Source organism: Chelonia mydas, chromosome 10, assembly GCF_015237465.2.
Source record: "Chelonia mydas isolate rCheMyd1 chromosome 10, rCheMyd1.pri.v2, whole genome shotgun sequence".
Classification (NCBI taxonomy): domain Eukaryota; kingdom Metazoa; phylum Chordata; order Testudines; family Cheloniidae; genus Chelonia; species Chelonia mydas.
Genome location: NC_051250.2, coordinates 17,365,811 through 17,392,260, shown reverse-complemented (window position 1 = coordinate 17,392,260; position 26,450 = coordinate 17,365,811). Strand labels below are relative to the sequence as shown.

Below are 26,450 nucleotides of genomic sequence, written 5' to 3'. Positions count from 1 at the left end.
TACCCTGACATCATTCACTCAGTTCTGAAAGTTGGTCTCTGGATTTTGTTTTTCCCCATTTGCTCTTTGATTACTGTTGGTTGGTGGTCTCCCTTCATCCTAACCCTCTCGTACCCTTGCTACCATTCAGCTGCCCTGCCCCATTCTCTTGCCCATTGTGCTTCTCTCCCTCCACCTCTAGACCGCCTGACTTTCTAACATTTAGTCCCACACTCACTCTGCTTCCCTTCTCACCCCTAAGGCCACTTTGCTTATTCATTATATACCTGTCGTCCACCCAATGACTGTTTCTTGTCTTTTTATACTGTAAGCTCTTGTGGGCAAGTATTTTGTCTTCCTATCAGTACAATGCCTAGCATATTTTCTTTGCTACCACTGTATAAATAACAATAATAAAGTGGGGGAAATTCTTCCTCATCTTGCCCCCCTTTGGGAACAGCCAGACAAGTCTCTTCTATATCATGAATGAAACTACGTGCAGTAAGCATGCTATTTTGGCAAATACATTGGAATTGCAATAACTGCAGGGCTAAACTGTTAAGTTGTCAGACACTGTAGACGTCAAAAAATGCTCTGGAAATCTGTCCTAGATAAATGCCTGTGTTCTACATGTGTATATCTGTACTTCAGTGTATATCTAGAAAACCCCTGAATGAGTTAAGACTGAAATTTGCATTTTGATTCTTTCCCCTAAAAGATTTCCTACCTAAAATGCAAAGAAAGCAGAGAGTTATTTTAAAAAATGAAACACTCTCCTCCTTCAAGGCTTAGGAGCTTTGCACTTGGCTGTGTTCAGACGGATACAAAAGCTCAGGTCAATGAATTCTTGAAAAAAGCAATAGGTAAAAAAAGTGGATTGTAGTATTTGATCATTCCCATCCTGGTTGTCAGCTATAGGAAGGAAAAAGTGATAGATAGAAGAAGACTTTGTGAAGCTTTACTCCTGACAACTGTCTAAGGCTGCTGGTTTGTATCTCCTTCTTCAGAAGGCCAAACATGGTTGTTCCAACGTTCAGAGTCTTTCAAAGGAGAGGTTTCAGAGTAACAGCCGTGTTAGTCTGTATTCGCAAAAAGAAAAGGAGTACTTGTGGCACCTTAGAGACTAACCTCTACGCATTATAGTAATACAGATATTGGGTACCTATAGTATAGGTCAATGTGCTTACCAACGACCACACACATCCCACTATCCTGACATGAAGAAAAGGAGTACTTGTGGCACCGTAGAGACTAACCAATTTATTTGAGCATAAGCTTTCGTGAGCTACAGCTCACTTCATCTGATGCAGACTAACACGGCTGCTACTCTGAAACCTATCCTAACATGGATGCTTTTCCCGCCACCCCTTTTTTAAGAACAGGATTGACATTATGAAAGCCAACTTCTGAGTTCAATATAGAAATCACAGATATAAAACTGGGAGCTTCGATAAGAACCCTTTGTAATATTTCATACACTTTTCTAACACAAGTGTGCAGTATTTCTTCTGCATACTGAATTACATTTGCATAATGTTATGTAAATAATAGATATCTCATTATCAGGATCCTTACAAGCCTGATTCCTCAGAAAGCAAAGCACATCCTTCCTGACATTAAAGATTCTTCTGGTCAATTCCTGCTTTATTTTGGTAAAATTTGGTAAAGTGTGAAAAACTGTGATAATAACCAACACGTTATTCAGAAAGATTATTATATTTGTAGCCATTTTTAATGTAAAACATATTCTACATAGTGTATTAAGAATTGGCTTTTAAGATTCTACATGATTTGAAGCTCTTTTATTTTGAAATAAACAGAATACATTTACCGTACATTTGGTTATCATTCAAATCTTCTTGGAGTGTTACAGCTGTCTTCTGCCACAAATGACATATTCCCTCTTCCCCGATTCACTGTTGATGGGTGGCTGCCTCTGCTCATATTCTATTTTTATTTGACCTGAAGCCAATTGCATATATTCCAGTGGACAGAAATGGACCTGGCATGACTTTCATTCCTGTTCCTTCAAGCTAGTCTGCTGAAATGATTGATATTTCCTAGTGACTGCCAGACTGAAGATTAAGTCCTTTCCATTTTGCTTGATTTACACTGGCTTTCTCAGATTTGGTCTTGGATGGCAAACCAGAGAGATCCCCATTATTTAATAACAAAAGCAGTGGAGTGGCTAGAGGTACTGTTGCAAGACTACACTCTGCTTTTGGAGATGCCATTCTGATGCAAAGGAATCTAATGTTCCATTACCAGTGAAAGCTCATTGTTTTCCTGTAATACCTGCTGTATTTTAAAATGTATAGGTTGGTGTCCTCATTTGCATTGTTTAAAATAGAAACCTTTTCAGCTTTTCAAAAAGATAAATCTTAGAACAACAGGCAGGAGTCCATCAGCAAAAACATTACAGTCTAAATTCATAGATGAACACATTACAAAAGAGAGCGACAAGGTGGGTGAGGTAATATCTTTTATGGGTCCAACTTCTGTTGGTGAGAGAGACCTGCTTTCGAGTTTACACAGAGCTCTTCTTCAGGTCTGGGAAATGTATTCAGTGTCACAGCTGACTACAAGGTGGAACAGACTGTTTAGCAGAAGTAGTTAACACATATTTCAAGGGACCATTCAAGGTGAAGTGGCCTGTTAACATCTCTGCAGTCCTGGGGGGGAGGAGGGGCAGGGAAGCTGGAGGGAGGGGAACGGAGTTAGTGGATTATACGTTGTTGTAATAAACCATAAGCCAAGTGTCGCTACTCAATCCATGATTTTTAGTGTCCAGCAAAGTTACGAATTTAAGCTCCCAGGCTCATCTTTTGAAGGTGTTGTGCACGTTTCCTTTGAGGATGAGGACTGAGAGGTCAAAGTGTTTACCAACAGATGATATGGTGTTCTATCATTTTAATCTGAGAGTGTAATGATTGTCTGTCTGGTTTCACCCACATAGTTTTTATTTGGGCAGTTAGTGCACTGGATGAGGTACATGACATGCTGTGATAGGCATGGGTAGAACCCATGCATCTTGAAAGCTGTGTTGTGGGCGGTGTTGATCATGGTAGCAGTGGAGATTTGTCTGAAGGTTTTGCATCTGTTGTTCTGGCAGGGTATTCCGTAGAGTGCCGTGGCCAGATATGCGTCTGCCTGGATTCCCTTGTTTGTGTATTTTGGGAAGTATGTAGACGCTCCCTGGCGTGGGTTCATGGGGAATGAGATTGTAGAGTTTCTCTTGGAGTTGTTTTGGGAAGGATTTGATGATATCCTTAAATTCCTAGGTAAATTGTGGTATGGTGTCGTCTTTGAGTTCTTTATAATAGATGGTGTTGGAGAGTTGTTGGTTGGCCTCATTAACATAGTCATCATGGCTGAGGACTATGATGGCACCTCTTTTGTCTGCTGGTTTCATTACTATCTGGTGGTTGGATTTCAGGGGCTGTATAGCTGTCCTCTCAGCAGTGATGAGATTGTGGAGAATCTGATGTTTGTTAAGGATTTCACAGTCAATTTTTTTCCAGAGAGCAATCAATGTAATGATCAAGAGCATGGTTTCATCTGCTATGGAGTGTCCATTCAGATGGTTCGTTTTTCTTATGACTGTTGGTGAGGACTGAAATTATGGGCGGTGTCATCAACTCAAAAGCTTGTCTCTGTTACCAACAGAAGTTGGTCCAGTAAAAGATTACTTCACCCACCTGGTTTCTCTAATGTCCTGGGACCAACACAGCTACAACAACACTGAATACAACTTATTACAAATAGCATTTTGCACAGGCATCTTGGTTGTCCAGCCTTCTGATTTCTCTCAAGCAGTAGGATGCTAATGTCCATAGAGTTATTACCATATGGTTTAATGGAAGTAGCACTTCCTGCTACTGTCTGCATTTCTCATGTCCCAGACACAGATTGAGATTTTCTTTCATATAAAATAAATGAAGGCAAAAATCTCAGTCGACAGGATGTTGAGCACAATTTGTTCCTGTGTACACTGACTGTAGAGTTGAGGTCAGCTTTGTATTAGTTAATAATTAAGGTCATGCATGGACCGCACGTATCATAGGCTGGGGAAGTCTATGCCAGGCTATGCTGGGGGCCACGTGCTGCTCACCTAGCGCTCTGGGGCTGGGAGCACTTGGGCTTCAGTGGGGGAAGGAGGGCGGGAGGGACAGGGCCTCAGGCAGAAGGGGCAGGCTGGGCTGGGGGTTAGTCTCCCTGAGCCCACAGTTCACCCACCACCCGTGAGGCCATGTTCTAACTCGATGTACTCCTACAGTGAAGTATTCTCCAGAAAAGACAAGCCCTAGGACAAAGGTCTCAAAAGGCAAAGAAAACTTACTACGGTAGGGACGAATATAAATGAAACTAAGCAAAGGAAAATGGAGCTGAATATATGGAAAAACCTCCTAATATGAGATCTATTATGTTGTAGAATAGTCTTCCAAAGGACATGGTGGAAGAACCAGTCTTTTGGTCAATTAAAGTTGGACTAGACAAAGCATTTGGGAACAGACTGTAAGGAACAAACCCGCACTGGAAAGAATATTGCCTTATCGGTTGCTTCCATCTCTTATTTCTGTGAAAAAGAAACAACAGGATTCTGTTATAAGGACTGATTTGGGCAAACACTTGTTTGATTATGTCCAAATGATCACCTGCATCATCCAGATTCATAAAACTTTGAACTTCTCAAATCAAACTTGTGCACAGAAGCTCAAACTGTGACTTTTTTTTTTGTTTGTTTGTTTGTTTTTTTTAGGACAGAGCAAGTTCTAGGAGGTATTCTAGTGTCATGGGAAGTCAGCTGTTTATAATGGGCACTCTCATGAGTTGTAACATTTATCTGCAGCCCAGTGATGTTTTTATTTATTTACTTTTTAAAGTGTGGGGTGTGACATTTTCTTACCTTTGAAAAAAATCAAAGAAAACCAAATAAATTACTTTCAGTCTGATCCTTTCAACTGGCTGCTTGTTGATCAGTATAAATGAGAGCTAAACACATCAACAAGCATGGTGAAATGGCTTTTGTAAAGCTGAATTCACTGAAACCTAATTACACTGTAAAGTGATTCTCATTAGGACTGGTAGCAGAATTTACTGTAAATGCTTTCAAATCACCATCAATTTATGCTAAGAATTAATTGTTGAGTTCTTTTCCTTTGTATTCCTCTGGCCCCTTACAATGCCAGGTTTGTCTGACTATTTCAAAGGTAAAATTGCCACATTTGTTTTACGACCTTGTTAAGACATGTCTCTGCGACTTCTTGTACATGGTTATGGTAACAGTAATCCTTTCAGAACAAAACAATTCAGTCTAAAAAGAACATAGAATGTAATTCAAATGGTTTTATGGAATAAAATGTATTTGAGTGTCATGTCTACACTGCATATAAAGATCCTCTGTGAGTTGTACACTCCATTACTGCAGCCATGCCCTTCAGTGTTTATAAATAGTAAAAAATAACCAAATAATAAAAATGCAGGAATAAAAACACTTGAAGGATAATTCAGAACAATACAGTCCTTGATATATTATTGACATTATGGTGTTTGTGGAGAAGAAACAATTTGTATAATACTGTATCTGTATTACTGCTTTAAAAGGGCACATTATTTAAGTAATACTTTTTTATTTTGGAGTATTAAGAAATTGTATCTTAGAGATACAGAACAATCTTTCTCTTTTGGGGGTGATATATTGTAAAGGAGGAAGAAAAATTTTTAAAGGCTGAAGAATTTTTTTTTTTCTTTTAGTCCTAGACCACCAATTCCTCTGTCTCTCCTATTATCAGAAGAAGAAGCATGCAAAATAATTCAATCATTCTGGAGAGGTTATCGGGTAAGAGTCAGCTATAATTATTTTGTATGATGCTGGATCTGTGTGACTGCCCTGGGGAAAACTCTTACATAAATTTTAAGTAGCAGAGACTATAAATAACTTTGAGACTGCTATGGTTCACTGGCGTTGGATATGCTTATATGTAAGTTGTCTAGTGACTCAGATCTTTTCACAGGAGTTATGGCAATGCACTCTGCTTTGTTTTCTTCACAAAGAAGTTTACTAAGGCTGTCAAGCGATTAAAAAAATTAATCGCACAATTAATCTCACTGTTCAACAACAATAGAAAACCATTTATTTAAATATTTTTGGATGTTTTCTACATTTTTAAATATTTTGATTTCAGTTACAACACAATACAAAGTGTACAGTGCTCACTTTATATTTATTTTTATTACAAATATTTGTATTGTAAAAAACAAAAGAAATAGTATTTTTCAGTTCACCTCATACAAGTACTGTAGTGCAATCTCTTTATCATGAAAGTTGAACTTACAAATGTAGAATTATGTACAAACAAATAACTGCATTCAAAAATATACAATGTAAAACTTTAGAGCCTAAAAAGTCCACTCAGTCCTATTTCTTGTACAGCCAATTGCTCAGACAAACAAGTTTGTTTACATTTGCAGGAGATAATGCTGATGGCGGGTTTGCTAGATAATAATCCAAAGCAGTGCAGGCCGACGCATGTTCATTTTCATCATCTGAGTCAGAAGATTGATCTTCCTTTTTGGTGGTTTGGGTTCTGTAGTTTCCACATCAAAGTGTTGCACTTTTAAGACTTCTGAAAGCATGCTCCACACTTTGTCCCTCTCAGATTTTGGACAGCACTTCAGATTCTTAAACCTTGGGTCGAGTGCTGTAGCTGTCTTCAGAAATTTCACAGTGGTACCTTCTTTGCATTTTGTCAAATCTGCAGTGAAAGTGTTCTTAAAATGAACAACATGTGGTGGGTCATCGTCTGAGACTGCTATAACGTGAAATATATGGCAGAATGCGAGTAAAACAGCAGGAAACATACAATTCTCCCCCAAGTTTTCAGTCATAAATTTAATTAATGCATTATTTTTTGAATGGGCGTCGTCAGCATGAAAGCATGTCCTCAGGAATGGTGGCCAAAGCATGAAGAAGCATACGAATGTTTAGCGTATCTGGCATTTAAATACTTTGCAATGCCAGCTACAAAAAGTGGCATGTGAATGCCTGTTCTAACTTTCAGGTGACATTGTAAATAAGAAGCAGACAGCATTATCTCCCGTAAATGTAAACACACTCATTTCTCTTAGTGATTGGCTGAACAAGAAGTAGGACTGAGTGGACTTGTAGGCGCTAAAGTTTAACATTGGTTTTTTTTTTTTAATGCAGTTAAGTAACAAAAAAATCTACATTTGTAAGTTGCACTTTCACGATAAAGAGAGTATACTACAGTACTTGTATGAGGTGAATTGAAAAATACTATTTCTTTTGTTTATCACTTTTACAGTGCAAATATTTGTGATAAAAATAATATAAAGTGAGCACTGTACACTTAGTATTCTGCGTTGTAATTGAAATCAATGTATTTGAAAATGTGGAAACATATCCAAAAATATTTAATACATCTCAATTGGTATTCTACTGTTTAACAGTGTGATTAAAACTGCGATTATTTTTTTAAATTGTGATTAATTTTTTTGAGTTAATCGTATGAGTTAACTGCGATTAATCCACAGCTCTAAAGTTTACAGAAAATTTTATTTTAGAAATATTGTCTTCCCTTGGGAGCCCTCCAAGTTTTATTTCAGCCTTTAACTAGTAGGTGTGGGATAAAATTTCCAAATTCTATGTGTGGGTGTGGAGGTGGACATGAGAGAGATTGAGGGGGAAAATAAGGGGGAAAAAAAGTGTAGTATAAAGAGTGGGAGAGAGAAATGAGATATGGAAGAGACAGAATATATTTAGGAAAGGTAGAGGGCACAATGTAAGGAAAGAGAGAAAGAGAACAGGAAAAAGTGGAAACAGACATTGAAGACAACTTAGGAAAAGATATACCATGATCTCTTATAGGAAACAAACATAGAGCAAAGCCAGGAAGGGCAAAAGAAAGTAAAACCAATAAGGGGTGTATTAAGTAGTATTGGGTGAATTTCTTATTTGACAGTTTTCAACAGAGTTTGCTCTATAGTTGGCTTACATATGATTTGTTGAATAATAGAAGATGAATATTTTTCTGTAGTTCACCAGCTCTACTAGTAAATTTTTATGTATATAAAATGTATTTAAATAGAAAGTTGATTGACAGTGTTACAGTTAAATACACCAAACAATGAATAGTACATAACTGGTTTATTCCTTTAAATTGAAGAGAGCATAGGTTTGGGAGGAGGGACATGACTTGTGAGGAGTAGTGGTACACTATCCTGGCTAGTTAGACTCTTAATTAACATACCAATTTTTCAAAGCCATTGCTCTTTAAGTGCTTTAGAAAGAAGGTTAAATAACATGATCTCCATTTCATGATGGAAAAAAATGAGGCAGAGAGAATATATATGCAGAATATTTAATTGTGTTTATAGGCAGGACTGGTAGCATGCCCAATAGTTCCCACTTTAAGAATCGGTTTTTCAGTGGCTACTGACTTTGCTAAACTTTTACCATTTGGGCTAAAATCTTCCGAACAGTTTGGCCATTTCCAAGATCAAGGCTAGGGAAACATACATTGTTTTGTCAATGTTAAAAATTCTTTGAACCTTTTCTTTGAAAAACTCTAGCATGTCCATGCGTTAAAGCAGCATTTGAAATTTGGCAGAGTGGAGGCCTGTGTATCAAAAATGTGCTCTTTGCTGTCCTCATAAAAGTCTGCCCAAATATGGCCAAGCCAAATTTAGTCTTTGAAAAATCATAATTTGCACATGATCAGTAGAGACTCTGTAGATTTTAGCATCTAATGTCCCTGAAGATTCTGTCTGCACAGGGCATGTACCAGCCCTGGACTGAGCAGCACCTGGAATTGCATCTCTGCAGGCTGTGTCAGGTCTGGGTCCAGGCACCTGACCTGAGACAGGGAGCCTGTCTTTCCTGTGCTCTGAATGACCCCCGTGCTGGGGCCAGATAGCGTGAAGGAGGAAGCTGCCTGATTCAAAAGCAGAGGGGACAAGAGCTAGACCTACAGTGGGGCCTGGGAGGGAGTGGACTAGGGCAAGGAGCCTGGAGTGAAGGGAGATATGGAAACTGGGACTGGGAGTTGGGGTAGGTGAGACTGAGACTGGCTGGTCCAGGAGATTGGGACTGGGAGTCAGTTGGCTTGGGGAATATGCTGGACAGTGGGGTGGCTGTAGGCTATGATGCAGGAGAGAGAGATGGATCAGATGAGGAGCCAGAGGGGGATGGCAGAAACGTACATGAGCTGGGCAAGGAGCTTGGAGAGAGTCTGGGAAAGAACTGTGAATGTCTGGGCAATGAAGCTGGGCTTGGGAGTCTGGGGGAGAGTGAGATGTGGATGGGGAGTCCAGAGGGATCAGACTAGGACTTGCTGGACATGGAAAATGGAGTGAGAAGCCTGAGGAGTGGAAAATGGGACTAGCTGGGTGAGGAGAATGGAACTGGCATAAGGATCCAGAGGTGAGAAAATGACAGGAGTGAGACAGACACATGTTGGAAGGAATGGGGCAGACTTGGCCATACTTAAGGGGGAATAGGCAGAAGAGTCCATGCCTACTAGAGCACTCTCCTCTCCAGAGCCTGGAATGGAGCCCATGCTTTCTGAGTCTCACCATTTGTCTATTATCAATAAGTATTTGTGAAATAGATTGGCAAAATGTCCCATCCCCCTCTATTGCTGGTCCCTACTGACGATGACAATCTGCTATCACTAACTCCATTAGCTCAAGTAGCAGAGGTCAGTATGAAGGATCTAAAGGCTCCAGCCTTGCTAATGACCCAGGTGGATGTCAGTATAATGCCACATGATGGAATTTCTGTTTTTTCAATTTGTTTTTTAAAAAACCTAGGAAATCACACACAAAAAAACTATGTTAAAAGGTTGTTATTAAGGTTGTAAAATCAAGCTCTCAAAAGTTAGGAAATGCCGGAATTAATGTTGTCTGTGCAATCTTAGTTCAACCGTTTTGTACATATGTATTACATTACAATCTTTAATTGCATACTATTTTTTCTACAGGACCCCTGCCTCATTCATTGCCAAAACACATTATAATTCCCACTGACTTCAATGATGGCAGGCAAAACTCCCATTGACTTCAGTGGGGCTAGTCTGTCACCACGAGTTTTGATGCCCTTTCAGTAGCTGAAAAATTTCCTCCAGACTAACTACCAAGATTGGTTCATGGATCAGCAAAAAAGGCCTCATACTCATGGCACGATCAGTGGCCTCTTCCACCTGCACACTATGCTAGACCCAAAGTAAAGCACCTCAGCCAGGCAGGATAGGGAAGAGACCTCTAATGACTCTGGAATCCAGATGTCCTATTATGTCATTTGTAGCTTCATCAATGCATCACAGGTTCAGCCCACTTTGGTCAAAAGAATTAACACAAATGTTAGCAAATATGTAAATTAATCTGTAGAATTTTCCAAATATTTTGGATAGTGCTTCATAGGTCACTCCAGTTTACATCCAGCATTCCTCCTGACAGCTATTCCATGTGATAATGTACTTTAAGGAAGTGATACTGAAGTTTCTTTATTTAAATTTAAAAATAAAATGAGGGATGAGAAAGCAATATAACCATGACATAACACATTATTTTATTTATCATGAGTGAGGTTTCTTTTTGGAACGTGTGAATAACCTCCAGACTTTGAACCTACTTTGCTTCACTGCACAGGGAATTAGACTTCTGTTTCTGTAAATATAGTGTGTTTTCTAAATAACAATGAATATAGAAACTCTCTGTGCAGCTTATAAACAGACTTCAGTATGTGAAGAATCTTGTATGAATATGAGCATGGGAGCATGCTCTGAATATTTATTCTTGATTAATAGAGTCCTGTGATGTTTTATGCTGTGTGTTTATTTGTTTTCCCTGATTTTCTTTTTTAACCTATCTGACTTTGATTCCCACAGTAACATTAATTAGCACTGACAATACCACTGCAGGCATCCTCACAGTAAAATATTGCAAAGCCAATCATTATCCAATACCATTTGTATGTTGGATTAACACCACAAAGTTGCTAAGATACCTTGTGTTTGGGGGCAAAGGTTCTGAAAGGCAATGTCTTTGCCCTCTACATAAACATTTAATTTAAAAGAGTATTGTTTGTAGACTTAAATCTGTTAGAAAAGAAAAGCAGAGTCCTAAAGAACAGTCAATTGCAATGATTAACTATCAAACTGTGAAATATTTTTGTTTGTTTGTAGAGTGCAGGGGGCAGAGTTTTGTTGTTTGAGTTATAAGCTGAAATTAAAGAGACAAGATGGGTAATGTAATATCTTTTATTGGTCGAACTTTTCTGTTGGTGAGGGAGACAAGCTTCCAAGCTAACACAGAGCTAGCTGTTAATAACAAGCTATAATACAGTAAATCTAGGGTGATGTATTTTTATGTATGCTGGTAAATAAAGAGAATGTTAAACTTAAATGAGAATCACTCATCCTCTACAAGGAAAATGGATACAAAATATCATGGGAGATGGTTAATCTAAAATTTCAAAAGGCAGGAACTTTTAAAACTAGTTGATATATAAGTCAGCATTGATTTAATCTGTCCATAACAGTTTCTTTGTAAAGGCTTCCTCCCACCCCAGGATATTTTTAGAACATTGTTTGGAAAACTCATTTTTTATTTCAACAAGATACAAAAAGGTTTTATCAAGTAGTGATTTTAAACTTTTCATATAGACATTGTTCACTGAACTTAATTATATAATTCATACAATCTGTAATTCTAAAACACCCTATTATTACACTGCACACCTTCTGGTAATATTGACTATAAATACAAAGGTGTGCCCTAATAGATCATACAGTGCACTGTGAAAAAGGAAGGTCATTACTTCCACTGGACTTCTCAATTTACATTTTCAAGGACATGAAATCACACACCACACACATTGAAGCGTAGAGGGGAGAATATTCTGGACACACTGTTTGATTTCTCAAGAAGTAAATAACTAAGAAATTTAATAAAATGAAAGATAGCTCGTGTGTAACAATAACATTCCAGAATGTGAGGATATAAATTTGAATCCTTGTATTTCTTTATTTTTGAAGCTCCATCATCTCAGATGGAAGAAACCACAGCAAGCCCTGTTATATTGTTTAAAAATTTTCCTCACACAGATGTTTTGTGTACCTCTTCAACTGTTCTTCAGGACATTCATTGTCAAACATACTGAGGCATATATCGATGTAGAGGGTGAAATGACCTCATTTGTAAAATTAACTGAGCTTTTCAAATCTATTCATGATGCTTCCCTTGTTTTTATCACCCATGCCTGAGTGAATATACACAACGTGAAAAACTCAGGCAGATCAACAGCAACGTGTCATCCGATAAAAAAAGTCTTTGCACCAAAAGCTGCAGAGCAGAATTTTAACATTGAAGCACAGGCTAGCAATAAGACATAAGGAACCAGTGTGTTCAGCTCCACCTTGAGCCAATTTCAGAAGAATGCGATTGTTATATTGGAAGTTGTTAATGGCTTCCATCAAGTGAGTCTTTGATCCAAAGACACTCTCAGTTCTGGTTGTTATAAACACCCTGCTTTCAGGCTAAATGGAAGGTGAAGCTGTGTGCCGTGAGTGGGAAGCAAAAGAAGCTACTACCCAAGGCAAAGGGCTGTCTGGTGAGACCTCAGCAAAAACTAATCCAGGTAGATTTAAAGGGGTTTTCCTGACTGACAGTCAGGGGCTAAGTATTGGATTTGCAGGCTGGGGAGTCAAAGGGAGAAAAAGCCAGAAGAAAGTGAGAGAAGCAGTTGTGAGCATGATCCTGAGGGGAAGCAGAGAGACAGAGCTTCTTGGGCACAGAAATCACTGGATAGGCAGGTTTGGGCATTTCTAAGGAAAGAAACTTTCTGGGGTTGGTTGTTGCTACGCTGTTCAGGGAAACAAGACTTTGTGCATTCTTTGTAAATAAACAGGATTGCACTAAAGAAAGTACCTGATTCATATCATCAGTTTCTCCTCCTAACAGAAAAAACCCTGCAAGTCCCCAAATATTGGCTAACCACTCAGGCTAAAGGGACAACATTATTATCATTTATCTGTACTTGGTGCTTTACACACATGTAAAGATAAAATCTCACCCACTTCCATGAAGAGGGCAAAAATGTTTCATGATTTTGAAGTTGTATCTAGGAGAGAAGCAGGAACACCCAAGGTCTATGGTAGCTCTTGCACAAGAATTCTTTCTTTTACCTTCAATATTCATCTTCCCTTAGTGAACTTATGCAAACCCATCATGTTCCAAAAGAGCATCCTCAGATATGTTGAAAAAAGTTGCTTGGCAAATGTCAATTTCACTTACATTAGTTGAGAGAGTTTAATTCCTTTCTCTTTCCATTTTAATTTCTGTAAAATTTGGTCTTATCTGAGGCTTAAATACATTGGCTTAAATCATCCTCTCCTGAACTAAAACCGTGTGTGGATTCCTTCCTGGGGATAGTCTCTCTCTTCCCCCTTTCCCCTTCTTTCACACACACACGTGCATGAGCACATGCACTCTCGTGCCATAAGGCAGATAGGTATTCCTCCCTATGAACAATCCTGTGGGACCTGTCCCCAACCCCAGGATCACCTCCACTGAGCCCCTTTGCCATCACACAGATTCTTGCCCCACCAGCTTCCCCCATTTCCATGCACCTTAGTTATCTATGTTGCCCCTCATTTGAGTCTGAACCTGAAAGTTGCTGAGTGCCTCCTGTGATGCTGTGTGGAATATGGGTGACCACTGATTTATTAATACCAATATTATAAAATTGGAATGAATCATAGCAGATATGCCATGTGAGCTATCTGCAAAAATGTCACAATTTGCCAAGTATGACGATCTTGTTTATATGTTTGCATCACCTTTGTATTATGAGTTATAGATATGTAGGGTATATCTGTATTTCAAACTTGTGCTGTGAATCTGGGTCACATCCCCAGACAGATTGGCATCAGCACTGCCTAGCCTCTTTGATGGCCCTACATGGGTCATCAACTGTACAATGAACGCATTGAAAGGAGCCAGGGAAGACACCTTATTAGTCAGCAAGGCATCTGGTATGGCTATGGACAGAGCATGCTGCTAAAATGCACGCAGCGTAGCCACTGTTTGTCAGCAGGAGAGAGCTCTCCTGCCAACAAAAAACATCCCCAATGAGTGGCGTTAGTGTTGTTGGCAGGAGAACGCCAAGACCAGCGCTTGTTGTCGACAAAACTTTTGTCTTCGGAGTTTGTGTGTCTCTGTGTGTGTGTGTGTGTGTTTTTAACACCTCAGTGACAAAAGTTTTGTCTTTCACTTGCCAGTATAGACAAAGCCTAAAGCTTCCATGTCATATTCTGTTATCAGCTTTGGTTTGGAACAAAGGAAGCACAGGCCGCATAGCAAAAGACTATAAAAGGCAGCTGGATCTTCTCCATTTTGTCTTCAGTCCTCTTGCCTCTGGAGGAACTTTTCTGCAAATGAAGCTCTGAACAAAGGACTCAATGACTCATCGAAGCTGTGGATGTGTTCCAGAGGGACTTTCAAGCCAGCAAACTCACCAGTACTGCTAAGAACCTGATATATGGACTTTGAAGTCTTTGTGTGAATGTAACTGCTTTATTATTTAACAACTCTCTCCTTGTTCTTCCTTTTTTTCTTTATAATAAACCTTTCGTTTTAGACACTAAAGGATTGGCTGGAAGCGTGCTATTTTGGGTAAGATCCAGCCTAATATTGACCTGGCAATGTGGCTGGCCCTTTGCGGTTGAGAAGAACATTTTGTATTGTGCGCAGAGTTCTAAAATAACTTTTTACTGTACTGGACCTAGGTGCTGATTGGGAGCCAGAGAACTGGAATGCAACTGGCTGTGTGATTCTTTTCTTTTCTTTTCTTTTCTTTTCTTTTCTTTTCTTTTCTTTTCTTTTCGCTGCTTGATAACCAGTGTGGGGATCAGAAGCAGTTTGTGACTTGTTGGGAGTTTAACTTCAGTGTTACCCACCAGTCTTGGGAGTATCTGCTCTCCTTTTTGCAGCCTGCCCTGACCTTGGCATTTCCACTGAGGGCTACCCTGGGCACCCTATGTCACACCACCTACCAAGCTGCTGAGCACTCTCTAGGTCAGTGGAAGCTTAACTTTTTGTAGGTTCTGAGCACCCTCCTGTTGAAGTCAATGGACATTGAGGGCACTCAGCACCCTGTGGGATCAAGCCCAGAAAGGGCTGAAAAAAAGAGTAAGATTTATCTTCATCTTATCTTTGGTCCAATGCTAGGAAGATGGGCCTTGAAGAGACAGGAGAGTCAGAGAGAAATGGGAAGAAAGAGAATTTTATTGTCAATGTCATCCATGTCAAACATCCAGGGTGGAAGAACTAAGGAATTAGGGCCTCACTCTTTTTTCTTTTTGAGCTTTTCCCTACATTTTGAAAGGATCTGTACAAAATGTGAGTGTCTGGAAGCGTCTTTATCTTTCCCACGTCTTTAGGGATTATGTTGGTAAGTATATGGAACATTCTTGTGGGGAATGAAAGGAGCTATTAGATGTGATAAATTAATGTATTTTCCAAAGTCACAAGAGGAGAAATACTAGGCTGGGGTAAGATGGCGAGTTCTGGTTGCTCTGGTGTTAGGAGAAAAGTTTTGGAGTAAGGCCTGTTCAAATGGATATACTGAGGCTTGAAGTCCAAAAGGAAAAACAACAGTGCCCCATTTTTCTCTCTAGTTCTTCCCGGTAACATACTTTCACTTTCTGGTGAAAATATCAGCAAGAGCCTCAAAGACCACGAGGGTGTTGAAACAGAAGAGATGATAGTCTCCTACAGAAGCAGGGTTGATTAACTTTAGGAGGAGGTGTGTCATTTTTATGGAAATATTCTTGGACACAGATATCCTGCATCCTCAGAGTTTTAGTCACTAGTTTTGGCTGGAGAATCCTGTTCTTAATGGTACTCAACTGGAACATGCTCCCCATGAGCAAAAGTAAAAGGAAGAGCACTGTGCCTCACGCAGCACAATGGTAAGACCCAATTTTCCTCTTTGAAAGAAGAATTCCACGGTTTTAATATTCTCTGGTTTAACCTTCTTGATAAACATTCACAAACTGATGGGAGAAACAAAAAAACAAAACAACCCCCCCTTCTCTCTCCCCCAATCTTGCTTTCTTCTTATTTTCTTTTGTGTGCTGAAGAGCATGATCAGAGAGAGAAAGTTTAAAGGCTGGTTCCAAAGGGAGTTGAAGTAGTAGTGGGAATCTGAGATACTGCCAGCAACTAATCCAGAAGTCTGAACCTTATCACAGATGGGTAAAGAAGAAGCTGTGAGATCAAACAGCATTTGAAAACCTACAGTATTCGAAGTATTAAGAACTGTAATATCACAAAATATAGCGATGAACATTTTATTACCATTTTTCTACTACTTCTTGTGTGGCTTGTTAAAATGAAGCCAAATAAAATACAAAATTGTTAATTAAAATATATAATTAATCATCATAAAAGATAGATATAGTGATCTACACCTTTGTATGCTGCTACCCTGTAGCCTGATCCTGAGTGGGGCTGACTTCAGTGGGAATAGAGGGCACCCTTCACCTTGCAAGATCAAGCTCTTACCAATGAAGCAAGATCAAGCAAACATGGTAGCTTATTTACGCCATAGGAGATGCAAGCATTATACATATGAAAAGTGAAATAAAGCTTAGTTCATGAATAAGAAGACACGAGGGAGCAATGAGTGGTTCTTCGACATACTGCTTAACAAATGTAGTTTGCATTGCAGTAGGTACTTAGAATCCTCAAACCCAGAAAATTTATTTAAAATATTTCTTTTTGAGACTTGTACTAAAAACAATTATATTCAGTAAATCTATATTTTCATAAGAGAATGCCCTGTCCCTTTATTTTCCTGGGCACAAACCTGGGTTGAATTGTTAACATCTATTTTGGGAGGTTAGAAAGGATTAATTTAAAAATGTGTTTCAGTTATGACAGGCTTGTATGTAAGGATATTTTCATCAGGGACAAGTGTGACTGCTGGGAGGTGTTTAAGTAACCTAACCTCTGCCAAATGTGTACATTAGTTAAATTTATCACCACTCAGGGCCTTATATGAGAGACAAAATCACAAAATGTTTAGCAATGTATAATTTTATAATACATAGTATAGATTCATTAGAGCTAGGAAGGTCATGCTGGATGTATGTACTGGAATTCTTGTGTATCCTTCCAAGTAAGTGGTCTGAAGTGATTGGCTGAATGCATATTGTCTGCATTTCAAAAAAATTTGATAACGCACCATGCATTAGATTGGTCTCTGAAGTCAGAGAGCAGGGCATACAGGAGGAAACTGTTAACAGAATAATGTTAATGATCTTGACTCCTCTACTTATTTTTTGGCTTTGCCTTGGGCCTTAAAAAGAAAGCTTATGCACGTTTTGCTTGACGTAGCATTCTGCAAATGTACATGGATGAAAGCTCTTCTCATAAAAATATAAACTGTGTGAATTGTATTGGAAACAGCTTTTGCTTAAATTGGCATTTCTGACTCTCCAGCTGGTGACCACGATTTTCTGAAAAGTGACATCATTTGTGGCACCAACAATATTGGAACCTTGATCAGAGAGTGCAGAGCAATCTCTTCTGTGTAATTACTGTGATATTGTAAATTTAAACTCAGCTGTTCAAATAAAAGTTGAGAGTGGCTTAGTAGCTTAAGCCTTAGGTTTAACATACTTAGATTCCGTAGCACCATAGATTCAAAACCCAGTGGTGGTAGACCTATTCCATTATTCCTTTAATGTAGAATTGAGTTTTATACAATTTGTTTTATGTTGGTCTTCTGAAAGAGACATGAAAAACAGGTCCTGTCCACACTGCCTGGCCATTGTTCACCCCAGGACATATTTTAATGAGTAGATATTTCTTTAGTGTCTTTGATCAAAAATCGTCTTATGTCTCCCCATTATGCAGTGTGGTGTGCCCCAGTTGGCTTCTAACCCAGACCTGAATGCATTTCATTGTTGTTATGTGTAGAGATGACCAAAAAGTTACTGTATTGAGAGTATTAGATGAGGCAGGATTGTAGTATCATGTCTATAATTTGTAAAGTGTTTTGTGTTTCCTTGGGATCAAAGGCATTATGTAAATATCAAATGTCATTATTTATTATGTATATATTCTGATTGTTTAAACTAGAATTAAATCAGAATAGAAATGATTTACCTTTATCTCTGACAAGGTGTTCTTATACTTCTGCTGTCATCAGTGATGTCCCTTTTCACAAGATAGAGCCAGCACCAAAAGGCTCAGAATAAATGAATGTGACCCAGGCAATCAATAGAATGTTTGCGCATTTACAGCAAATGTGGATTCACTCTAAAAGGTTTGGGTTTTTTAAAAGAAAAGCTGCACTCTGACTTCAAAACTGGACTTGTTCAGTACTTCACATCGTAGTGGTCTTCAGTGAGACAAAGACATGGATTCATCCCCATGCCTTGATTACTTGCAAACATATTTGCCTGTTGGCTGTTTTGCAGGTTATTGTCTGGTTAGAATTATATTGTGTTTATAAAGCAGAACTAATTTGCTGGTGTATTGCCAAAGATATATTAAAATAATTTGCTGAATTATTAAAAAGTCGATATACTGTATTTGGAATTGACTCTTAAATGTGTGAGATATTCCATTTTACTTAGGTATTTGAATGTGTCCTCTTCATAAGATGACCAAATCCTATCAGTCTAAAGACTGGAAATCTCAACAGTCATTCATAAATCATGACATCTCTCATATGGCAAATTAGCTCTTGTATAGCTGCTAAGTGATGAGAACTGAGATAACTGCAATGCTATAGAGCAAGTAATACTATTTTCTAAGTTTTATTGACCATATTCAGCACTTAATTACACCATATGCTACCCCTTGGGGCAAATTCTGCACCAACATACATTCTGTGCCCCTTCAGCGGGGTAGCACAAAGTGTAAGTTATTGCAGAGTTAGGCCCTATGGACTTTACTCTGCCTCTCAGGCACTAGCCCATGTTGAGTGACACCATGTCAAGATGATTTCAGAGGCATTCTTGCAGAAAAGTGCCCCCGTTGCCGCGCTCTTTCATAGGATGATGTGATGCAGCAAAATGTCCTCCTGCTCCTTTTCAACCTCATTTGCCAGTCTCACTCCAGAGCCAAGTGGGACGAACAGCGAGAGTAGTTCCTGCACTTCTGACAGTCGCTTACAGGAGGCACACAAGGAAGGGATCTTCTTGGGCACTCCCCCCCTCCTGTGCACCCACTTAGGAGCTGTAAGGACCTGCTCGATAGTTGGATTTTTCTCCATTAGCAACATTGTCTTTCTCCTTAATATGTAAAGATCAGTAGTGCACCCTTGGCATTCACCTAAACACATTTTGACATAGGTTCAGTTATAAATCGCACACTTCACTTTTTCAACAAATTTTCAGTAAGGAATAGGTGCTGTTATTTCTTTGGGATAGAACAAGCCCTGTTCCTTTAACCTCCTGCAGGCCCTTCCCCCCAACCATTGTACACATAGGAAGATTGATTCCATGCAACTAATTAATTGATACTCATTTAGTAGAACTTATATGTGAGAGCATCAGAGAGACACAATACACCTCTTTTCAGAGTGGTAGCTGTGTTAGTCTGTATCAGCAAAAATAACGAGGAGTCCTTGTGGCACCTTAGAGACTAACAAATTTATTTGGGCATAAGTTTTTGTGGGCTACAACCACTTCATCAGATGCATACATCTCTTGTGAGTCTAGGAAAACATCCAGTGCATGGACTTGTCCTGTATAACCTACCTGTGGGAGGAATAGCTGATGAGGTTCATAGAAATGAGTTTTGATTTTTGTAACCATGAAAATACAATTTTGGCTAGTAACATTAACACTATTTTTCTGATTTCAAGTGTTCATATTAAACATGTTAAAGTGTAACAAACGATGCAGAGCTAGTTTATTGGAGAAAAGATAATGTAGTATTGTACGAGATATATGATATCAGGTCACTGAGTAAAATTCTTCTCTGTTCTCATTCATTTTGTAACCTTGCGTTGCATTACTGCTCCGTCTACAATGTAACAAGTGCCCTCCTCTGAAATGGATTAAAAACTACTCCAGGGTTTCAGCTATTGTAGGTAGCTTTCTTGGTTTCAAGGTGCAGGAAATATATTTTTGGTGGAAAGAATGCTTTTGCTAAATAACATTCATGGTCTCCCTTAAGAATTTTGAAACTAATGGAGATAGAGTCATGCTCTCAAAGTCTGTCATAAAAGAGGAAGAAGATTGAAATGTAACAGACCACCATCACATAAGTTAATATTAATTACAATATTATCTAAAATTAAATGTGAGGAGGCTTCCCAGGAACTGAATCTGAGGGTGCATTGGAAACATGAGGAAACCACCACTGAGAGGGGAAACCAGGCTTGTTAATATTTGTTGTTAACAGCCATTATCTTTGTAGGACCCTAAATTACAATGCAGTTTTATGTACCTAGAGCTTATAAATAAAAAACAAAAGATGCATTTTGATAATTATCATAATTCAGGTACCACATGGTATAGGTTCAGCTACACAGGAGAATCTGCTTAATTGTCATTGGCCATCCTGATAAACAGTTTCTGCTCCCATTGAAGTAAGTGGGGCTGTATCTAATACTTTGGATTTTCTGAAATTCTCCCAGAGTTTCTCTAGCATTGGTGCTAGGAACAGTGGGGAATGCTAGGCTAGATCAGCTGAAGGCATGTTTACCACTAAACATGCTTTCAGCAGGTCAAGATGAGACAATGGTAAAAAACTGAGGTGGGTCCAGCTGTTGTTCAGACCAATGGGAGCGGCACTACTGCTAGACCCAGGGTTAGAGCATTTCAGAAAAGTTTAAATGTAGACATGGCCTGGGAGTGTTGTCATTATCTTCAATGGGAGCAGGCCCTTCATATGGATGATTGACAAAGAATAGATGTCATGAATGCATTTCAATTACTCCAAATAATGGATTAATGGCATTCCTCTCTGTAAAAGTCTATTTAAATTGTAGGACTGGGGTTGTCTGCATGCCTATTTGCAACCGTTAGTAGGTGGGAATTGGTTTGCTAGCATTAATTTCCTGCTGCATGGCTCTTTGCTTCATGTTCCTCTCCTGCGCTATTATGGCTGCTCAGTGGGTTGGTAAAGGCCTTAATGCTTTTAAGTACAGTGCTTAATTTTTTAAACAATTCAGGAAATATGTAACTATCTGCCATCACATAGCATTCAGAGGAATCCCTGCTAGCCATAACTGGCATATGTTTTCAACAGGGTATGTCAATTATGTAGATTTTGCTTCTGTATAGACTGAATTTTTTAAGCCCTTGGGGCTAGATTGTGCTTTTACATCTGGTCCTGTATAATGAGCAGCCCAGGGAAAGAATTGTGCTTCAGAAAGTCAGTCTTTCTTATCCGCTTTTCTTGAAACTATATGTCATTGTGACCTACTCTACACCTGTGTAATTCCATTGACTTTTGTAGTTACTCCTGATTTCCATTTATAAGTTTCATTCTACTTTAGTTACATAGATTTGTTATAGTAAAACATTGATAATGCATTTAGGGAGGACACAGGTACATTTTTTACAAGACCTTGTTTTTCCTTTCCTAGGTCCGCTGTGACACTGAGGTACAAGAACTGCGGCAATGGCAAAAGCAATTGAGAGAGGACAAGAACATTATTAAAAGAGTGCAAGAGTTCTGGACTAAACAGGAAACCAAAGGTAGGTTGCCCAAACCAGGGATTAAAGACTTCGTAATTTAAATGATAAACATTTTATATGCACTCAGATGTATGTTACACAATGATGCACCGATCACAAATGACAATCCATGCAAGGCATAGGTTTTACTGAAGTACTTTACTGCTCCTTCAGAATTCCTAGTTGTGTTTGTAACTTGAAATGCTAACGCAAAATACAGTACTGGGCTAGATCTTCAGCTGGTGTAACTTGTCATAGTTCCACTGGTTTCAATGAAGCTATGACAAGTTACACCAGCTGAGGATATGACCCAGTATCTCATAGGGCCCACTGGGCTCAGACTTCTCTACTAGATACCACCACATTTAAATACTGATATTGCTAGCGGGGTTCTAACTTGGTTTTCCTGAACTTGAGGACTTTTCTGTCTGAGAACCATTATATTGGTGTTATTCAATTTTTACCCTTTGTGCAGTGTAGTTATTTGTAGTAGAATTGGCAGGCACAGTTCTCAAGAACAGGGAAAAAAATTTCCAGGGAAATCATGTTAGAATGCCGCTGCTGCTAACTGTATAACCAACTGTTTGATCCCGCTGTGGACAGGACTTTACAGATAGGGTCAAAGTCTACCCTCCATCTGTCTTCATATGTGCAAGCACATTCATAGAAATTAGAGAGAGATTAGCTGGATCATGATCCCTGTGATCTAGTATAAAGTATAGATACTTTAGAACTGTTCATTTAGGATTCATCTACACAGCGTCATTGTAGAGCGCTCTAATGTGTTGTGCTATGACTATCCCATATCGACCCTGCTGGCGTGAACTGAAAAAGACCTAGTTCGCATTAATATAGTTCTGTTTGAAGCAGGACTACATCAGTGTGAACAAGGTACCTTTTCATTCATGCCAGCAGGGTGTACATGAGGCAGTTAAAGTGCAACATGTTAGAGCACTCTAAATTCACACCTCTGTAATCTGGACTGCAGTGACATGTAGACAAGTGATAGTGAAAAAATGTGTTGGGAGCCCTGAGTTTGTTGGTTAATTTAACTTTCCTCATTCCAATTCATGGAACATGCTTACATGGAGTTCGTTTTAACACAAGGCGTGAACGAAATAGCCAGAAATTCTGAACGCAAGTTTCCCCTGATAAATTCAGGTAGCTATGTTGAAATGGAAATTTTTGAATAGTCTGACCATTTCATAATTCATAATGTGGAAAAAAGTTGTTAGTTTAATTGTTTTATATTTAACTGTTCTTTTTAATTAGGTAGAGTTTATCATACTAATGTGCTTATATGAAAACATAATGAGTTCCGAAATAAAAAGCTTGTTATTCTCAAGCAGTATCCTGCATTAGATATGACATTTTAAAACCATCTGAATTTAAAGAGCATTTAATAATTTTATTACCCGTAGAACTTCGATTCTGCTGTAAATGATTAACCACATGCAGTTCCTACAATAACTGATATTGTCAAAGACCTTCTATAGCTATTGCTAATCCCAAAACTGTTCTGTCTTCCATAATACAACACATGCTATTTTATGAAGTTGTTTAATTATAAAGTAATCTGTGCTTTGTAATTGTGAGTGGAATTTATAACAGCCAGGTCATTAATTTAATGTGCTGCAATTATTTTTTCACTGATGTTTATTCTGCATCCAATTTTTGTCCCTTAGTCATGAGCTTACTACCCTAGATGGACAGCATGAAAATTCCTTGCATTTTCTTCCTTGTGCTTGCAACCTGTGCCCTGAGATGTTCACCTGTTTGTATCTTAAAATCCTTCCCTGGGAACTTTAGCTTGAGGATGAATACTTGTGAGAGGAAAATGTTCCTCAGAACATTGTCTTCTAAGAAGGCCAGCTCCATTCTCAGCTGTAAATGTCCATTACTAATGATTATCATTGGTTTCAGAGTAACAGCCGTGTTAGTCTGTATTCGCAAAAAGAAAAGGAGTACTTGTGGCACCTTAGAGACTAACCAATTTATTTGAGCATAAGCTTTCGTGAGTTACAGCTCACTTCATCGGAGGCATGCTGTGGAAAGTGTAGAAGATCTTATTACATACACACAAAAAGCATGAAAAAATACCTCCTCCCACCCCACTCTCCTGCTGGTAATAGCTTATCTAAAGTGACCACTCTCCTTACAATGTGTATGATAATCAAGTTGGGCCATTTCCAGCACAAATCCAGGTTTTCTCACCCCCCCCCACACACACAAACTCACTCTCCTGCTGGTAATAGCTTATCCAAAGTGACCACTCTCCTTACATTGTGTATGATAATCAAGGTGGGCCATTTCCAGCACAAATCCAGGGTTTAACAAGAACGTCTGGGGGTGGGGGGGTGTTAGGAAAAAACAAGGGGAAATAGGCTACCTTGCATAATAACTAAGCCACTCCCAGTCTCTATTCAAGCCTAAGTTAATTGTATCCAATTTGCAAATGAATTCCAATTCAGCAGTTTCTCGCTGGATTCTGGATTTGAAGTTTTTTTGTTGTAAAATAGCGACTTTCATGTCTGTAATCGCGTGACCAGAGAGATTGAAGTGTTCTCCGACTGGTTTATGAATGTTATAATTCTTGACATCTGATTTCTGTCCATTTACTCTTTTACGTAGAGACTATCCAGTTTGACCAATGTACATGGCAGAGGGGCATTGCTGACACATGATGGCATATATCACATTAGTGGATGTGCAGGTGAACGAGCCTCTGATAGTGTGGCTGATATTATTAGGCCCTGTGATGGTGTCCCCTGAATAGATATGTGGGCACAGTTGGCAACGGGCTTTGTTGCAAGGATAGGTTCCTGGGTTAGTGGTTCTGTTGTGTGGTATGTGGTTGCTGGTGAGTATTTGCTTCAGGTTGGGGGGCTGTCTGTAGGCAAGGACTGGCCTGTCTCCCAAGATTTGTGAGAGTGTTGGGTCATCCTTCAGGATAGGTTGTAAATCCTTAATAATGCGTTGGAGGGGTTTTAGTTGGGGGCTGAAGGTGACGGCTAGTGGCATTCTGTTATTTTCTTTGTTAGGCCTGTCCTGTAGTAGGTGACTTCTGGGAATTCTTCTAGCTCTATCATTCTGTTTCTTCACTTCCGCAGGTGGGTATTGTAGTTGTAAGGAGAGTGGTCATTTTGGATAAGCTATTACCAGCAGGAGAGTGAGTTTGGGGGGGGGGGGGGGTTTGAGAAAACCTGGATTTGTGCTGGAAATGGCCCATCTTGATTATCATACACATTGTAAGGAGAGTGGTCACTTTAGATAAGCTATTACCAGCAGGAGAGTGGGGTGGGAGGAGGTATTTTTTCATGCTTTTTGTGTGTATGTAATAAGATCTTCTACACTTTCCACAGCATGCATCCGATGAAGTGAGCTGTAACTCACGAAAGCTTATGCTCAGATAACTTGGTTAGTCTCTAAGGCGCCACAAGTACTCCTTTTCTTTCTCCTTACAATGTGTATTATAATCAAGATGGGCCATTTCCAGCACAAATCCAGGTTTTCTCCCCCCACCCCTCCACAAAAACCCACTCTCCTGTTGGTAATAGCTTATCTAAAGTGATCACTCTCCTTACAATGTGTATGATAATCAAGGTGGGCCATTTAGATAAGCTATTACCAACAGGAGAGTGGGTTTTTTTGGCGGGGGGGGGGGGAGAAAACCTGGATTTGTGCTGGAAATGGCCCACCTTGGTTATCATACACATTGTAAGGAGAGTGATCACTTTAGATAAGCTATTACCAGCAGGAGAGTGGGGTGTGGGGAGAGAAAACCTTTTGTAGTGATAAACACCCATTTTTTCATGGTCTGTGTGTATAAAAACATCTTCTGTATTTTCCACAGTATGCATCTGATGAAGTGAGCTGTAGCTCACGAAAGCTTATGCTCAAATAAATTGGTTAGTCTCTAAGGTGCCACAAGTACTCCTTTTCTTTTAATGATTATCATTGTGACCATTGTGGTTACAATATCATTGTCATAAGCCCTTTGGTTCCAACTTTGCACAGTTTATTTTCCTTATATTTTCTTTGCAGAATGCCCATAGTGTACTATGCATTCAGGCTGTGATCATGCAGGCTTTTCCCATGTGCTGGACCTCTGCACTTGGGTAGAACCCCACTGATTTCAGTTGGGCTCCATGTGGCCTCCTCTATGGGATTTGTTGCAGGCTTAATGCCTTTACCATTTTTGTAATGATGCTGAATATAAAAAAAAGTGATTGCATATATTGAAGAGTTCCTCATGTAACCATATCTTAGATTCCTTAAACTCCCCCCCCCCTCCTCCTGCCCCACACTTGGAAGACTATTAAGTGTGTAATTGAGCTTCTTAGTTTTTCTAAAAATGTGTGAATGTATAGAATTGCTTCCTATTTTTAACTACATATGTGCACGCATTGCATGGTAGTTTTGAAAAGATACAGTCAAGATGACATTGTAATTATATTTTTGTAGTGAAACATTCTGATAATGTACGTTAAACACCTGCTAGAACTGCAGTCAGAACTGGAGCAGACTACCAATAAAAGGCAATCAAAGGGTACCAAATGATTTTTTCCACTAGATTTATTTTAACACATACATAGTTATATGCATACAGTATGGATGTGTGTATAAATATCTTATTAAATAGTGCCATTGTAATTAGATTTCATCTTCCTCTCTTCAGTATTCCTGGTGAAAACAGGAACATATGAACTCATTTTATGCAACAACCATGCAGCCAACTCCACCCAA

General features: G+C 39.1%; 1 protein-coding gene across 7 annotated transcripts in view; it reads left to right on the top strand.

The window, feature by feature from the left end:
- The window catches only part of IQCK (IQ motif containing K), an 87,276-nt gene that overhangs the window by 37,739 nt on the left and 23,087 nt on the right, over nt 1–26,450 (top strand). For 6 of the 7 annotated variants that reach the window (XM_027826780.3, XM_027826781.3, XM_043524500.1 and 3 more), the window contains 2 exons: nt 5,734–5,818; nt 21,614–21,725. In XM_027826780.3, coding sequence (XP_027682581.2) covers nt 5,734–5,818; nt 21,614–21,725 — 197 coding nt within the window. Of the gene's footprint in view, nt 1–5,733; nt 5,819–21,613; nt 21,726–23,389; nt 23,712–26,450 lie in introns of those variants that run through there. The other variant, XM_037911655.2, reaches the window with a different exon arrangement.